Below are 17216 nucleotides of genomic sequence, written 5' to 3' on the forward strand. Positions count from 1 at the left end.
CACAGCTGCCTCAGCATCATGACTTCCGTCCTTCGTCAGCTGAGCCACAAATGACACAGCTGGTAGCCCACCGGGCGCCCGCCCCTGTCTCAGCGGCCCAGGCCGGGGCACAGCAGCCCTGCTCTCCCTGGAGAGCCTCGGAGGTGACCACCCACCTCCAGCCCCCCCGGGCCCCCTGATGCGCCTGGCTGTGTGCTCACACACTGCTTTCCCCAGAGAAACCTGAATCTTCTCCTAACTCCTTGTGTGGAATTAAATGAGCCGTCTCAGCCTTCAGAGACAGTCTGCCAGACGAGACGGTCATCGACATCGTTTTCTATACGAATAAACTAAGTTATATGACTTTTCAAAGATCCTGATGGCTGTTACAGATAGAAGTCATCCAATAATTCAGCCCAGCAAACAAGCAGCCCTAATCACCTTTGAGACTAGGCCTGTCTGGCCCCAGACATCCGCTCACGCCGTACCGCACACGCTCGGCCTCCCCGATGCCAGGAGAGGCTCCGAGGAAGGTGCTTCGTCCACGTGCAAAGCCTGGTGCCAGCGGAGGGGCCCAGGCTCACCGCCAGCCTGTCCTCTGTTACCTGCTCAGAGCTTCCCTTCCGAGCTGCTATAAAAGCCCCCCTCTTTGCAACAGGGCCTCCCCCTCAGAGGGGCTTGCCGACGTCCAGTGTTTGTGGACTTGTTATATCAGTAACACATGCTCGTTGTAAAAGACAGAACAGGTGCAGAGATGCAACAATACAGTAAAAAGGGACCATCCCCTCCCCCTTCCACAGGTAGCCACTGTAAACAGCGTGTCCCCAGACACCCGTGACAGCCCACGGACCGCGCGGAGACTGCATCCCGCACAGGCGGGCTCTCGGGCAGCCGTGGATCCGGGGGTGCGTCCGGGACCTGGGGCAGGAAGCAGAGGTCTGGCAACCATGCATCTCCCCCATTCTAGGCTGCCACCACCCTCAAGTCCCATTTCCCAGCACACTGAAAAGTCCCGAGAACTTCGATGTTTCGGCAAATGGCAACTGAACAGATGGTCAGTATCACACTGAGGTATTGGGAACCACAAAAACAGAGTGGGAGACCGAAGGTGAGGAGAAATCCCCACACGCAGCGGGACAGGGTCCCGGGGTACCTTCGGTGCTGTCGACTCCGCGGTGATAGACGAGGCTACTATCCACCGGCTCTGCTGGATCCTTTGGGCTGCCAGCGCCCAGCCCTGCTCTCGGCCGCTGCACGCCTGCCACCGCCGCCACGGCTCCCGGGCCCACCGCCCAGTGTCCCGCGGCCCCCTCCTGCCGAGGCCCAGGCCCTCCCCGCCGGGCTGCCTCTAACCAGAGGGAAGACACCACTGACCCTCCCGGAAGCCAGGCTGACGAGGACCCAGAAAAATCCGTTCATCGTTATTTTGCCTCAACTTAAAATCTGCTTCAAGTGTGTTCAGACCTAAAACAAAATTTACCCAGGAGGCCCGTAGATACAAAAAAGACATTTTCTATCAGGCTTTGCAAAAGCCCTATCTTTGTCACAGTGATAAAGTTAAAAGTCCGCCTGGAGCTTTGTGGGGTGATGAGCAGGGATCTGCCCTGACCCCCGAGTCCCACATCTCCTGGCACCAGAGGTCGTGTCTGGCACCGGAGGAGGAGGGGCCCCATGAACTGTGACCCCATCTGAAGGTCGCTGCAGCAAAAGGAGGCCAAACCCTGCAAATCGAGTCAGGGTTTCAGATCTTTAGAATATAGTCTAAGCCAACTTACATAGTTTTCAAACAAACATTTTATCAGCCAGAAGGGAAAAAATGTTCTGAAAAAAAGCTACTGATCTAGAAATTCTAAAAATGTAAACTTTCCTGTCGTGGTACATCCATCTACACCTCCAGCACGAAAGTTCTTCCAGATAACGAGCATCTGTTGCATTTTGTCTGCCCAGCAACTTTCCCTTTTTGGAGGGGGCGCTGCCCTGCCGGCAGGGCTGCCGAGCAGACTGCGCAGGACAGTGTGGGGGAGAAGGGCCCCCGCTCCCGGGCGTGCGCGCCGCCCACGCCAGGCTGACCGGACTCATCCCTGGAATTCCAGCAGGGGCCCTGCAGAAACACGCGTGGAGTCCTCTGGGGGCGGGGACAGCACAAGCCCGGAGCAGCTGTGCCATCCCTGCCACTGCCAGAGGACATGTTACCTGCGGGAAAGCCAGCGAGTCCCGGCATCGCCGGAGCCCTGCGGTCAGCGCAGGCCTGGACCAATGGGCTCCACGTGCAGCCGCACCGGCCCAGATGGACACACCTCTGAAATCCGCAAGTGTCCCAGAGGTTACGCCGGGAGACGGCCCAGGGCTCACGCTGCGTCCCAAATGCAGGTGCAAAGCGTCCGTGCTCTAGCCCGCTACACCGTCACCCCTGTCTCGGCCCCTAGCCCTGCAGATCAGGGAGCTGACCCTGTCCCAGGCACGGGGCCGTCGTCCAGGAGCCCCAGCCTCTGCGTGATTCTCAGTCCCACGAGGTCCCTCCTGTGCTAGGCCTGAGTGTGGGGACGTTTCCAGATTGAACCAATACCTGGTCAGGGGAAGCCCCTCCAGCAATAGACACACCCGACAAAGACCGTGTCGGAAGCCACAGCCCTGCTCCCTTCGTGCCTCCACGGAGTCCCCAGTCACCACCTCGTCTTACTGTCCCACATACCAGGAGGCGGGACCTGTGTGGCACTACGTCATAGATTAGGAACCTGGGCATGGAGAAAGGTGGCTGCCAAAGGCCACGCTACCCGGGGGCGGTGAACCACATCTCGGCCCTTCCCTCCATCAGCTCTGCAACCTCACCGGGCCCAGGACTGGTACCCAGGCCTCAGGCTAGGCTGAGGCTCTACGTTTCAGACAAGGAGGGCTTAACCAGGCTGGGTAGCCAGCCCTGCCTGGAGATGGGTGTTGCTTCTCCAGCAGGGCCCCTAGAGCATTCCACAAAACCACTTACACGTGGACACTTGGCACAAAAACGCTTGTAAGTCACAGGCCGCCAAGGGGCCCCCAACCGGGCAGAGGAGGGGGAGCGACCGCCCTGATCTGCCCTGGGCTGAGGGGGGTCCTGGGACCCAGGGCTAAACTGGGAACATCCCTAGAAAACCGGGACCAGTTGGTTCCCCCGCAGGAAGGCCCTGAAGGGCTTTTCCACAAAAGAACTTTCACCTCAGTGGGGTCTGACCACCCGGTTCACGGTGGTCAGCAGTGTTTCTCAGACTCTCAGACCATAACCCTCGGTAACAAATACATTTCACACCGTGGCCCAGTGTGTCCTCAGAGAACTACCGTGGAGGTAAGAACTCCCATCTGACAGATCTCTGCCACCCTCTATCCTGCATCAGTAAAAACTGCAGGTTAACAAAATACTAAGCACCTACCAGTGGGTACAAAACATGGTTTGAACTTTTAAAAACTTCGTTAAAATATGACTGGAGGCCTCTGCTTCCGGACAAGACAGAGTCACACGGCCCAGATTCAACTTCCTGTCTGATTTACCAGGCCGAGTCTGAAACTACTAAAAAAACAGACAGATCTATGAAATGACAGTATTCCAGACAGTGACATCAGGCAACAGAGGGACAGGACACAGGTGAAGGTGGGCCCTAGCACTGCCCGGCTCCCACCGGGATCTCTCCCGCTGCGGCTACCTTGGGTGGAGGGCACCGCAGTCTGCTGACTCCCTGCAGAGCACGAGAGGAGAGTGCTGCCCGAGAAGGGACTTGTGGGATCTGCGGAGGCCCCTCAGCTCTTCGGCTGAACGATCACAAGGTTGGGCAGAGACTCCCAAGGCTGGGAAATGGTTAGAGGGCCCAAGCCCGCGGTTCTCACGGGCGGGGAACAGTTGCAGTCTCTTCCGCCAGAGCGGGACCTTACACTCATGGGCATTGGAGAAACTGACAAGGACTCTGCCGTGGAGCTTCAGCCCTGAGCTGAAACCATTTTGCTCTGCTTCTGCCCAAAAAGGTTTCAGGCAAACCTCTAGAGATCAGCAAAAGAAAGCATAACAATAGAAACTATCAAAATAATACAGAGGCGGGAAAAGATGTAAAAATGTAAACCGGAGCGTTCAGTGAGCTCTGGGAAAACTTCAAGTGGCTGTACGCAGGGGCCACTGGAGTTCCCAAAAGGGAGGAAAGGTCGGAGAGACATAAAGCAATATTTGAAAAACAAATGGCCAATTTTTTTTTCCAAATTTGATGAAAACTGTAAATTCACAGATCCAAGAAGCTCAATGATCTCCAACAACAGAAGTGTCACTAATTAATTAAAGATCTGGCGGAAATCCGTACTGAAGAATTTTCCACCCCACCCAGATTTCTGAAGCCAGGGCTTCTCCTTAAGAAGGACGAGCAGGAAGATTAATGTGGTCAGTATTCTGTGTGAGCACCTCCGTGTTTAAGCAGCCTTTGAGTCACTAGGCGTTGGAATCGCCGGCTGACAAGGAAGGCCCCGGAACTAGTTCAGGCACAGGTGCAGACGACCCAGCTATTAAATTGTTAATTCTCTTTGCAGAGCCTTCTGGAGAACATCCTTCTCCTTGAATTTAACATATTAATGCTCACTACCCCACCTTCAAACCTGTGACGTCAAAGCATCTACCAGCAGCGCCAGTTCATCCTCGCACAAGGGAAGGCGGAAGAACCGGTGCGGACCCCGCGCTGAGCCCACCGGCCGCCCAGTTGGGGGAGGCTGCCCTTTCACCTTCCCCTTGGGGCGCGGTTTCCGCGGCAGGATTCCCCAGGGGGCGGCGCAGGCCCCCTCCCCGCGGTGCCGGGCTCGCTGTCCGCTTCGGTCCCCCGAGTGGTCCGCTATGTTTTGGTTTTGCTTGTTTGTGTGTGTGGTTTTTTTTGCCTGTGACTTTGCGAAATATTCTGGGACGAGAGACAGAAAGTCTTGGTCTCCGAGAACTAACAGAATGCTGCTTTCAGCTGAAATATCTACTGGGAACCCTCAAGGTTTCCAATGTCATCACTATGAAAACAGAGATTACAAATGGACATCATTCAATCTGGCTCCCCGGACCCCACTGGGACTCGGTTTGACTTCAGTTCATCTTTTCTTTGGTGGGTTTTAAGTCTTGAGAAAATGTGCCCCAGAATGAAGACTCCAAAAAGGATGTAGTAGATTTGGGGTGGGGTCGGGGGGGGCGGCGGAAAGAGGTTTGAATCCGGTAAATGGTCAAACTGTACCTGTCAGGTTGGACCCGTGTGACTTCGTCGCGTCTACATCCCGATTACAGACACTTAACCACTGACTGGGGAGAGGCTCCTGCACAAGGGCGGCGGCGGCGGCGGCGGTGGGGCGGGTCCCCTCCCTCGTCCCGACGACCCGCTTCCCCTCCGGGCTTTGATCTTCCCGGAGAAAACCGGCTCGGCCCGGCGGCGGCGGCGGCGGCGGCGGCGGCCCGCGCGCCCCGCCCGCACCGCGCGGCCCGGAGGCCGGTCCTGCCCGCGCGCCCCGCCCCCGCCGCCGCCCCCGCCCAGCCCCGCGCGAGCGCCGCGGTGCAGCCGCCGGGATGTGACCTTCAGAGCCGCCCGCACGGGATGACCGGAGCCATCGCCCCGCGGCGCCCGCGCCTCGCCACGGCCCCGCGGGCGCTCTGACCGCTCGCGCCCGGCTGCCGGCCCCGGTCTCAGTCCCGGCCGTCGTCCCCGTCCCCGCCCGCCATGCCGCCCGGGCCCGCCGCCACCCTGGGCACTGCGCTGCTGCTGCTGCTGCTGGCCTCCGAGTCCGCGCACAGTGAGTACCGCGCGAGGCCGCGGCGCGGGCTGGGCCGGGGTACCCGTCCCAACACCCCGCCACCCCGGGGGCGAGGGGAGCCCCGGTGCCCGCGCCCAGACCCGGCCCCGTGCACGCCGACCCCGTGCGCCCTGGCCCCGCCGCGCTGACGGCGTGTCCCCGCTCTCTCCCGCCCGCGCCCGGGAAGCTGTGATCCTGCGGGCGCGCGAGGCGGCGCAGTTCCTGAGGCCCAGGCAGCGCCGCGCCTACCAGGTCTTCGAGGAGGCCAAGCAGGGCCACCTGGAGAGGGAGTGCATCGAGGAGCTGTGCAGCCAGGAGGAGGCCCGGGAAGTGTTCGAGAACGACCCCGAGACGGTGAGCGCGCGGGCGGGGGAGGTGTGCGCCCGGCGCCTGGGACCGCGAGGTGGAGCAGGGCAGCCGGGTCCCCTCGAGCGCCGTCCCTGCGGCGCCGCATTTCCGGGGACACCGTCCGTGCGCGCACGGCTGGGAGCCTCGGCGTCTGCGGCAAGTCCTTCGGCTGCAGGGCACATCCAGACCCTTATTAGGGGGGCGGTCGGCGCGGCGGAAGGGCAGGGTCTTAGGCGCCGGGACCCGGGCCCACCCTCAAGACTCCTCCTTCCGAGGCCCAGTTCTGCTGGTGACGCCAGGTGCCGCCTTAGCTGGAGGGGGGTGGCGGATGTCGGCGGGAGGTCCTGCGGACGCCCTGCAGTCCTCTTCCCTCGGCAAGCCTGTGAAAGCAGCCGCTTTGAAAGAACCGTGCAGTGATATGACAGCTCAACCGGGATGCCGCAGGGTCCGTTTTAAAATGTAAAAGAAATAAATGGTTTAAAAAGAAGATCAGTTTCCTACCTCCCCGCCCCCTTAGCTAGACTGGAGCGGGGGGAGCTGCTCACAGCGCCCTGATCCGCAGCAGGAGGGACAGAGCTTTAGCTTCAAAGGCGTGAGGGCTGGAATTGCTGGCAGCAGCGGCTCCCGCGGCAGGAGGACGGGAGTAGAGCTGGAACACGTACCGTGGAGGGTCGGGGGCGGTCCGAGTGGACAGCAGGGACGGGCCCAGGTCCCGCCGCCGGTGCGCAGCCCCTGCGGAAAGCTGCACTCGCCGAAGCAGCTGGTGCCTTCAGGAGCCCGACGGGCTGGCTCAGGACAGATTTCTATTAATAATGTCCTCGGAGAATGCGGGGTGGCTGGCACCCGACCGCAGGGAGCAGCCCCGGTGTGGCCTCCGCGTCAGCGCAGGAGCTGTACCATCTTCGGGGAGGGGAGAGGGGGTGGCGGTGCCCTGGGGGACCTGGCGCGCGCCTGTCTTTGGGAAGTAGGACTGATGGAGATGGGGTGGGCTTACACTGCGTCGCTTCACACCGAGAGGTCAGGGTGATTTCACAGCTGGTTTTGGTTCTACGGGAAGTTTTCTTCTAAAGGATTCTTCTGGGATGAAATAAGTCTCGTGTAATAAACAAATGGCTGTGAGGCCCGTGGGCTTTTACTTTGACTCCCGTTTCTGATCGGTTGGTTTGACCATCCCTTCAGTCCCCTTTCCGAAACAAGCTTTATACAGGGATGGCCCAGCTGTGCCCACCTTCCCTCTGGCCCAGCGCGCGGCGGCGGTGGCTGAGCCGTGACAGGCGCTTCTGCTGCGACTCTGTCCTCAGTGTCCGCAGCCCCGCCGTTTGTTTTGCCACCGGTCTCTTCTGGCCTGTTTGCCCGTTTCTTTGATGGTGAGTCCCGGTGGCCCAGAGGAGCTGGCATGGCACCTGCGGAGGAGTTCTGAAGGTCCCGCAGTGGGCTGTGTCCCTGCCCTGCTGCAGGATTGTGTGCCGGCTGCAGTCCCGCCAGCCCCAGGCCCAGCCTGGAGCGCTGGCTTGTACAGAGTGTGGGATGGGCTTGCGGGTGACGAGACTTGAGGGCAACAAGGCCACCACCCACGCCGGCCTGCCCCTGCCCTGCCCCCGTCCCTGCTTTCCAGGATGGAAAGGCCTTGGGCCTGGGCACACTGCACACTAATCGCTGCGCCACCCTTCCCAGAGCCATCCCCCCTGTGACTTACGTTTTAATTATAACTTTGTCTACAATGGATGAAATGAAGACGAGACAAGGAAGCCGTGCTCACAGCCCATGACTTTAATGAGACGCCGCCATTTCTGTGCAGGGACTTTGTACTTCCCTCAGCGTCCTGACTTCCCTCCCTGCCGAGGTGGAGTTGCTGTGACGCTGGGGGCGTCCTCTCTCACATTCACCCCGTCTACCCCATCGGGAATTTGTGAACTCCTTTCATATCAAAGCCATCTGTAACTTTCCAGACTTCTGTCCTCCTTTCTGACCCCCACCCCCAAATCGTAATCACATCTTTCCCTTTATTTACCAGCTTCCCTTGCAGTCAATGCAAACCCCCGCATCTCAGCCCGCACCTTGCCCCCTGTGTAGACCGCTGTGCAGGCTGCTTGCTCTGTCTGGTCTGGCCCTTGGCTTGTTGTCCTTTTCCTCAGGAGGTGCTGTGGAGGGCTGGGAGGAGCCCAGCTAGGCGTGGGTTGAGGCTGGTGGTGAGGGGCTCCTGCATGTCCGGCCCCGCTCTGGTCGACCAGCTGCCCCTCCAGGTGTCCACACCATCCTTTCCCTCACTTTGGGGAGGTCCCAGATTCCAGGGACCTGGGATCCCTGGGAAACCCTCCAAACACAGCTCACTGCTAATACACCTTTGGAGAAACAGTGCTTTTGAATGAGGCCGTCCTGTGACATTACCAGTGGGTCCCTCTGCCCCACACAGTTTGGGGCTCTCTTGAGAAACATCAATTCCTCGCCTTCAAATGTTGTTCCTTGTGAGTGTTCGCGGGGGTGACCCAGGATGAGCGCCCTGACCTTAGTTCAAAAGTCACCAGGACCTGGTTCTGTGACCGTCACGGGACCTCCCGCCAGCGTCCCGATGTGTGATGTGATCACAGCATCCGCTGGGCTGTGATCCGCTCGCCTGCTCAGGGGGGTGCTTGTAGGAGAAGCCAGTCCTTACCTGCCAGGGTCACCTCTGGGGCTGGCCTGTCCTCTGTGTGTCTGGCCGTTGCAGCCACACGCACCTGTTGGAGCAGAGGAGGCCGCACTGTCTTTCCTGTTCAGTTCCTGGGGCTCTGGGGGCCGGGGGGGGGGAGGGGGAGGACGCCCTGCCCCCTGAGCTGGGGGCTGGGGCACCTGGAGCCGGCCCTCTGGACGGCAAGCCGCCCCTGGAATCCGGAGGCTGTGCCCTCTGTGCTGGGTGTGTTCTAGGCTCTTCCTGCCGGGCGGGTTGTTCCACCCTGGGCCTGGGCCGTCTTCCTCTTTGGGGATGGAGGCGTCTGACGGGTAGAGCTCTCCTTTGAGCAGGTAGCTGTGGGCACCTTCCCGACTCCTGGGGTTACGGGAGCCTGGGGGCCTTCCTGATGCAGGTGTCGCCTGCCTCCCTCCTGCTGACCAGGGTCTCCTCCACATTCTTTGGGGCCGCGGGGGGAGTGTCCCCGCCCTGCCCTCCCCCCAGAGCCTGCGATTAGATTCCATCCTTATCTCGTTTTCCTTTCGCATTGTTACCCTCTCTTCCTGGCATTTCCCTCGTTCTGGCCTCTTGTCCAGAGGACTCTGGGTGCCAGGCCCCCAGGCACCCCTGCTGGGTCTCCGGAGCTCTCCCAGAAGCTCACCGGGCCAGCCCAGCAGTCACCTTCCCGCTTAAGTCCTTTAAGACCAGTGGGTTCCAGACACCGATACCATTGCCCGTGGCCTCCAGAAAGGATTCTGGACGAAAGACTTACCCAGCCCGACCTGCGGCCCCGCATGGGTCACCACCTCCCAGCACCAGTGCCGCCCGAGGCCTGTGGGTCGGGAGGAATTCCAGGTCCTGGGCCTTGACGCCATCACCTTGGTTAGTTTGAGATGCAAACAACAATATTCACAGTGTTTGCAGCTCGGCCGGCATCCCACCCACAGGGCCCCTCTGCCTCCAGTGCAGCCCAAGCCTGACCTCTGACCTCGCATGTTCACCCCACACCCCGTGTCTCTCTCTGTCTCTGTCTGGTGGTGTCTACTTGTCTCTCTGTCTGTCTCTGTCTCTCTCCCCCCACCCCACCCCCGCTATCTCAGACATGGGGGCCCAGTGGTGGTGATACTTCCCTACCCAGGAGGGTTTTCGGGGTGCAGTCAGTTTCAGAGCCCTGCAGGGCTGCCGCCTTGTCTTGAACTGCGTCTGCCCTCCAGGGACACCTGTCTTCCTGAGACCCCAGAGTCTCTGGGGACAGCTTGGGGAGGGGCAACCCCGAGGGAGGTGGAAGCCCCTCCCTCAAGTCTCCCCTGTTGGGGTGGCCTAAGGGGTCTCAGGGGTCCCAACAGGAGCGGGGAGGGGGCCCTCGTCACCCCCAGTGACCTCCAGGACAGCCTCGGGCCCCCTGCCCCCCATGCCTGGACAGCAGCCCCTAACACTCACTTGGACGCTCAGACACGCACTTGCACACGCCCCGCTCCTCCGTGCCTCACCGGGGTCCGTCGAGGAGTGTGACCAGGCGCCCTCCCTGTGCAGATCCAGCCCCAGCTCCTGTGCGCCTGGGCGGCCCCTTGCCCCGGGGCTGCTCAGGCCTCCCCACTGGGCCCCGTCCCTCCAGGGCTTCCTCCCCTGGAGGCCCAAGGAAGCTGGCCAGGCAGGGCAGGGTCTCCGAGTCGTAATGTTTTCTCCAGAGCTGGCTCGGCACGGCTCAGAGGCCCGCGGACGGCTGGTTAGACGGGCCCGCATTCAGGCCCCCAGCGCGGGGCCTGCCGCCCCCCGGGTGGCCTTGAGGGAGAGACAGGCTCCGTCTGGACCCCCTTGGCTGCCCCTGTGCCTACAGATGTGCTTGTTTTAGTCCCGGGGGTCTGCCCGGCCCGGAGCTGGCCCTGCAGTGTAATGACAGGGCAGCCCCCTACAAGACACCTCGTCCCAGCCTGCGGGCTTAACGTCTGGAAAACCAATTCAAGACGTTTTGAAAGTCACCGCAGGTCTGCCTATGGGACTTAGGAAGAACACGCCCTTTGAGAAGCTGATGCTTCTGGCCTGTTTCTCGAGGTTCTGAGGTGCTGGGCCAGGACGTCGCGAACCCGGCCAGGCGGTTACTTTGCCCTGGCTGCACTGGCAGGTGTCTGGCGTCTTCGTGCTGCTGCTTCTGTGATGCAGACTTGGCTGTGGTTTGATATTTGATGTTGGGAATACTCTGCCCCTTGGGTGGTTGTTTTAGTCCAGTGATTTCGTTGCGATCCTGGTGCGTGTACACCTGTAAATTTTGACCCTGAGAGAGTGCAGTTTATTAAGTTTTAAAGTCAGTTTTAAGGAGGTGTTGGAAGTGGACGGAGTTCTTTATCTGCCTCTGAGAAAGGCACTTTTGCACCAATTAAAAACACGTCCTTCAAAGGAGGTAGTGATGTGTTTCCATCACACTTGTTATTTTCTTGGACTTTCTGTTTTTCTTCCAAAATTCTAGGTGAAATTTGTCTCCTTCCAGTTAGTGCCCATGATAATAAAATACATTCTTTCCACATCTGTCCCCAAACCCTACCACCTAAACCCAGTTCTCTGAGGACCTCTTCTGGGAATGCTGTGCCCTGTGGAAATCCCACAGCTGGGCTGGACCAGCTCCCAGGGCGTCCGGGAAGGTCACTGCTGCAGCCACGGGGCCGGAGGCCAGGCTGGGGCCGCCTGCCCAGCACAGCCACAGGTACAGCCCCCAGGGGCCTCTGTGGTTTGGACACACGTTTCTTTAGTGCGATGCTTCGGGTTGAAATGGAAAACGTGTTAGGAGGTGGCTGTTGGCAGTTGTCGGGGGCAGGGCGCCTTCTCCCGTGGGGTGTGGCAAACTCTGACCCCTGACCCCTGACCCAGGTCTGCACCCACCACATGCCTCCTCTGAGTCTCTCCTCGTTCACACCAGCCCATCCTGTGCTGCTCAGAATTGAACGCTCACGTGTGCGGGGCCGTGGTTCAGCAGGGACCCGAAGGGGCCGAGGTGCCCTTCCATCCCCTTCCAGAGGCCAGGAACGGGCTGGAGCTGCGCACTCACAGAATCTGTCACGGGACCTCAGAATGCTGCTTCGGGCGAGAGCCTGAGCCATCCCGTGGAGGCGCCCCTGAGCTGCAGCCCGGGGATCGACAGACTCAAGGGAGTCAGGTCATTAGTGGGAGGACCAGGGGGAACTCAGGGCTGACCCCTGAGCCCAGGTGTCTGTGGCCTCCAGGGCGAGCCTGGGTCCCGTCTGCACAGCCTGCTCTCAGGGCCTCCTGGACACACTACCTTTGCACAAAGGCTGTGTTGGAGCTGCGCTGTTTGCCCTGATAACTTGTCACCCTGTACTCTGTCCAGCATTTTATTTGGGGGTTTTGCATGATGGGAAAATACATCATTTTTGTTTTCCTGAATTCACATAAACAGGGAAGCATAACATTGAGTTTCTGACCTGACCATGCCACCCTCGCCTGCCCATCTCACCCGCAGCACGAGTCCTCTGCAGCCCAGCCTGTGTGGGTCCCTGCGAAGGGACGGGTGGTCGCCAGCTCCTCCCTGATCCCCGGGCGATGTCCACTTTCCTCGTCCCTCCTACTCACTCTCTCTGGCTTCTCACCTCCTTCCCCTCTCCTGTCGGTGCCGCTGCGGCCTCTCAGCCTCTGGACAAAGCCTGCGGCCCCCCGCTTCCCCCCACCCCCCCGCAGCACACGTCCTGCGGCCTCCGTGGAGCATCTCTGGTGCTACCACTTCTGCCTCCTCGGGGCCCTCCCAGGACAGGCCGACGTTCCGTCCCACCTGCTGGGCCTCGGTCCCCATTCACACTGCCAAGCAGCCGCGTACGGTCTCTCCCTGTGGCTTTGGGATGACGCCTGAGCCCCCAGCCAGGCTGCCCAGCAAGCCCCTTCCTGGCGCTGGAGACCACGAGGGCCGCGTCCCTGCCCAGAGCCCCCTGGTTCCCGCTCTGCCCCTTTGCTCCACAGGTCCTGGGGGACACACTCTGCTCGCTGGCGCCCTGCTAGGGGCTGGCATCCCTCTAGGGGCTGGTGGGCATGGCTTTGCGGGTGGGAGGCAGACAGCGTCGTCCCTCCGCCTGGTCCCGCGCTGCCTGAGCTCCGCAAGGCCAGCCGCCACGTGTCGGCAGGGACAGGTCGGAGGGGACAGGAGCGTCCCTGCCTGACTCCAGGGAAGATGTCGTTTCCTCACTGCTGTGACACTTCAGCACAAGCTTACCCTTCCGGAGGCCAGAGTCTGAAATGCGTCTCTTGGGGCCGCTCCCTTCTGGAGGCCCCAGTAGGGAGCCCATGCCTGCCTATTCCAGATTCTGCAGGCGCCGCGTCCCTGGCTCGGGCCCCTCCTCCATCCTCCTGGCCGGCAGGTGGGCGTTCTTTCTACGTTGCCATTTCTGGATCTGTTGCTGCCTTTGCTGTTCCTTGTTTGCACACCCTGTGGTCCCCTGAGCCCCCGATGGCCCAGGGGAATCACCTCCTCCCAAGGTCAGCCGGTCAGCAACCTCACTGACCTTCGCTGTGGAGCCCACCATATTCACAGCTGCCGGGAGGTGGACCTGGACGTCTTTGGGGTCATTGTTGTGCCACCACAAAGGTGTAGGAAGGACTTAGCATGGGGTCCGGTGCTTAGAAATCCCTCAGTGCGGCATAGCCATGGTTTGAATAAAGTTTTGCTGGTTCACCTTCGTGAATCACATTTCCCAGAGAGAACGTGGCAGGCCTGGCAGGGAAGGCTTAGTACCTGGTGAGGCTTAGTACCCGGTGAGGCTTAGTAGTACCCAGTGTGGCTTAGTCGTTTCCTCTCCTGCCTGTGAGCACCCCAGCCACTCAAGTGAGCAGCATCGCTGCATTTGGCCTTGAGAACAAAGGGTTTCCGGGCAAAGCTGTGGATGACCAGCCAGTGCTGTGAAGGTGAGAGCCCAGCAGCCCCAAGAAGCCTCCGCCAGGAGAGCACATTAGACGGGAAGAAGGGCCACTTCGAGTGAGCCACTGAAGACTGATCAGATTACACAGTGAGGGCACCGATCCATCTTGAGGAATGAAGCCATAAATTATAAAAACAAATTTATTCCGTTTCATGCTTTACAAAATTGTATTGTAAATGTAATTAGGCACTAAATTTTCAGAACAAAGAAAGATTGAAGTAAGACTTCGGGGAGAGGCAGGGCACATTTTTTCGAAATAATAATGATTTTTAGAAAGCCTACTTTCTCCTTACCATAAATGGAGACATTTTTGCAAAAAGCGTTTGACAGCTTCACCCACAGTCCCACGAGCCTTTGCTAATCCTAGGCAATCAGGTTATTCTGTCTTGAAGCAGTCAGTCTGTGATACTTGCGAACTTTCTCTTCTGTCGTTGTTAACTGGCCTAAACCCTGATTTATCAGTGCCTTTGCATTGGTTACTTCCCAAAACATTCTCACTGACTCATGAAATCTTGACTCACGGTAGATTTATAACTTTACTTTGCAGGTCATTACAAATGTGAAAATTGCACTCACTTTTCAAATTCAGCTAGCCTGGGATTTTTGCCTCATAAATTTGGAAACTGCAAGCAACAGTGGTTTAAACAAGACAGTTTTATTTATCTCTCATGTAAAAGGTGGGAGGCAGGCTGCCCGGGGCTGCTCAGTCGTGGGGGCCCAGGGGCCTCCATGACCTATTTGTGCTCCACTGTACTGGTGCATGGCCTTTGTCTGCCAGGCCTCCTCATACACTGGGCAAGTTGCTGGAGTACCAGCCATCACATCTACATTCCAGCAAGGAGGCCAGAGAACCAAAGTGCTCCACTCTCTTTACTCAATTTCACTCTCTGTGTGTATCTCATTGGCCAGAATTCAGTCACATGCCCACCCCTAGTTGCAAGGGAGGCTGGGAAGTGCAGTCCTGTAGCTGGGTGCATTGCAGCTCTAACTAGATCCAGAGTTCTGTTACTGAGGCTGGAGGGAGGATTGCGGATGCTGGATGGCAACTGCAGATCTCTGCTGTGGGGGGAGGTGTTTGGAAGCAAACCTGTTTTACGAGGTTCATTTCCAAGAGTATGTTCATGCCTGGCCGGAGACACTGTACTTAGCCACGTCACGGAGTTTTTGCACAACACGCCTCTCACATGGGTCTTTTTAGCTGCACTCATACAACCTGTGCTTGGAGGGACCAGCCCCGCTCTGCTGCCCTGGTTCTTGCCGCACGCTGGGCCTCGGCAGTCACCCAGCCCCCTGAGCCTGTCAGCCCGCAGCTGAGTGGTGAGCGGAGGCTGCCACCCCCTGCCTTGCGGCCCTGCTGACCCTGGCGGGGTGCGGGGGTGCCCAGGGCCTGTGTGCACGTGCTCCGCCAGCAGCTGGGGTGCAGCGGGTGCCCAGAGCAGGTGGGAAGCACGTGCAGAGGGATGTGCCGTGGGCAGGTGCAGGTTGCAGGGAGGGGCCGGTGGTAAGGGGACCAGGGTCTCCATGCCCCCGAGAGCCGCTGCTGCCCGTACCAGGGCCCTGAGCATCTGGAGCAGCGCGTATCATCCTAACACTGATGTGAAGAGGACCCGGAGAACTGGGCCCCCCCGCTCGGGCCGCTGTCCCTGTCACATGCGTGCAGGTGGGGTGGGAGGGGACAGCCATGGGGATGGAGGGTGTACGTGCAGCCGAGGGAACCACACACACAGACGTGCAGAGCTGCAGCAGGGCCTCAGGGTCAGGGCCGGGGCTGATCCCAGCGTCACCCCTGCCACTGGGTGGTCATACCCAGGACTTTGTTCCAGGACCTCCCTGCAACGTGCGCTTCAGTGTCTGAGGAAGGAGAGGACCCAGTGCCCTCGCGGGGTGTCTCTGGGGACTGCCCCCCTTGCAGGGTCTGCCCTGGGTTCTCTGGGTGGAGCAGGGCCTGGGGGATCCCAGAGGTCCGTGTTCTGAGAAGTGGTGTCTGTGTTTCCTTCTGTCTTGTGGAGTCTTTTGCACCTGGTTTGGAGAATCTTAGCTGAATTGGGGAGAAAGGAAGGAAGAAAGGGTTTTGTATGAACCGTGCTAGGAGAACACGTGGGGAGCCGTGTAACGCCAGCCCCAGGGGTTAGGAGCCCTTCCGGGTCCCCGGGCGGGACCAATGGAGCCGGGGCACCCAGCTGCAGGAGGGCGTCTTCAGCCGCTGTGAGCTTCATGCTCTTAGGAAACTGAAGCCTCGGCAAGGGCAGTTCAGGCTGCCGTGACCTTGACGGTCTTCTGCCAGAAGACAGATTTGCTAGCAAGGCTGTGGCGAAAGGGTTGGCCAGCCCTCCCGACTGTTCCCCAGGGCAAACACCTTGACACGTTTCACGTCAGGAAGCAAAGTTGTCCTGACAGCCAAGTCCCAGCCTAGTTTGTCAGAGTAGAGATGTTTGGAAACGACTTAGCGCTGTTATGTCCTAAAGGAAGTAATGAGTTCTCAGTTTACTGTTGAGAAGTAACCACACTGTGGTGTGAGGTGCGACTCTGGCCACGTTGTGTAATCCAGATAAAAGCCCAGACATTCCACGACAAAGATCCACGCACCACCGACACGGGCGTGTCTGCAGGGTAACATCCACGCTGGCCAGCAGAGCCGGGAGCGGGAGTCCCCAGCCCATCCATGCGCAGGGCCAGGAAGCGAGGCCATCGGGTGAACAGTGGGACAGCATCAGGGCTGGATTCTCACGCCTCACTGGTCCCCGCAGGGACGTGGCCGGCCTCTGAGGAGCTCAGGGGTAAAGCAGATTTGCTCTCCTTTCCTGTGCGGGGGGCAGGTCACAAGTAGCAGAGACAGAGGAGGGGCTCACAGGGAAGTTTCTCCTGTGGCTCCGGAGCACGTGCAGCCTCACTGTAGATCCCGGTGGACGCAGCTGCCCTTGGGCGCAGCTCCCTGAAGGAGCTTCGGGCCACACGTTCCCGTGCACAGACCTGCGGGAAGCAGGGCGGCACGGAGGGCTGCGGAGCCTGAGTTCTCACAACAGCAGGGCTCAGTATTAAAACATATTACACATTACTGTTAGCTAGTCACGATCTTGAAGAATGGAACCTGCCTTTCCGGAAGGCTGCAGTGTGTAACCGTGTGTGTGATCGGGTGCTTGCCCCGCAGTTCTTCACCACGTTCAAGCCTGGTCTAATCCTCGGCTTCCTAAGCCTGAGCGGAACTTCCTGCGTCCATCCTGAATCTTATTTCAGAACCAAATTCCCTCCCTTTGCAAAGCCCAGTGGCCTCTGTTCTCCCTCTAACCCCGAAAGATGCCACAACCCCCGGGACCCTGAGAGCTCTCGTCACAGGGCCCCAGACTGGTCTGTCTCTCCGTCCCCAGCGCCAGCCGGTGTGGGACTGAAAGCAGGAGAAAGAAGCGCAGCCAGCCTTGTCGGGGCCTGGGAGCGCAGAGGAGGGCAGTCGCCTCCTGCCTGCCTCTGACATTCGCGTGAATGTCACCCTCGCAAGGGTTGCATGAGTCCCCAGCTTGCTCTGGTCCTTACTTTTCTTTGAAACAAGCTGAGTTTTACAGAAG

The 17216-nt window shown here is 59.4% G+C and overlaps 1 protein-coding gene across 2 annotated transcripts in view; it reads left to right on the plus strand.

Moving 5' to 3' along the window:
• Positions 1-5517: 5517 nt before the first annotated feature.
• GAS6 (growth arrest specific 6) overlaps positions 5518-17216 on the plus strand; it is a 32652-nt gene continuing 20953 nt past the window's right edge. The window contains exons 1-2 of one of the 2 annotated variants that reach the window (XM_067713018.1): positions 5518-5745; positions 5933-6099. In XM_067713018.1, coding sequence (XP_067569119.1) covers positions 5673-5745; positions 5933-6099 — 240 coding nt within the window. In that variant the 5' untranslated portion in view covers positions 5518-5672. The remainder of the gene's footprint in view (positions 5746-5932; positions 6100-17216) is intronic. The other variant, XM_067713017.1, reaches the window with a different exon arrangement.

The sequence above is a fragment of the Pseudorca crassidens genome, chromosome 18 (assembly GCF_039906515.1).
Source record: "Pseudorca crassidens isolate mPseCra1 chromosome 18, mPseCra1.hap1, whole genome shotgun sequence".
NCBI lineage: Eukaryota > Metazoa > Chordata > Mammalia > Artiodactyla > Delphinidae > Pseudorca > Pseudorca crassidens.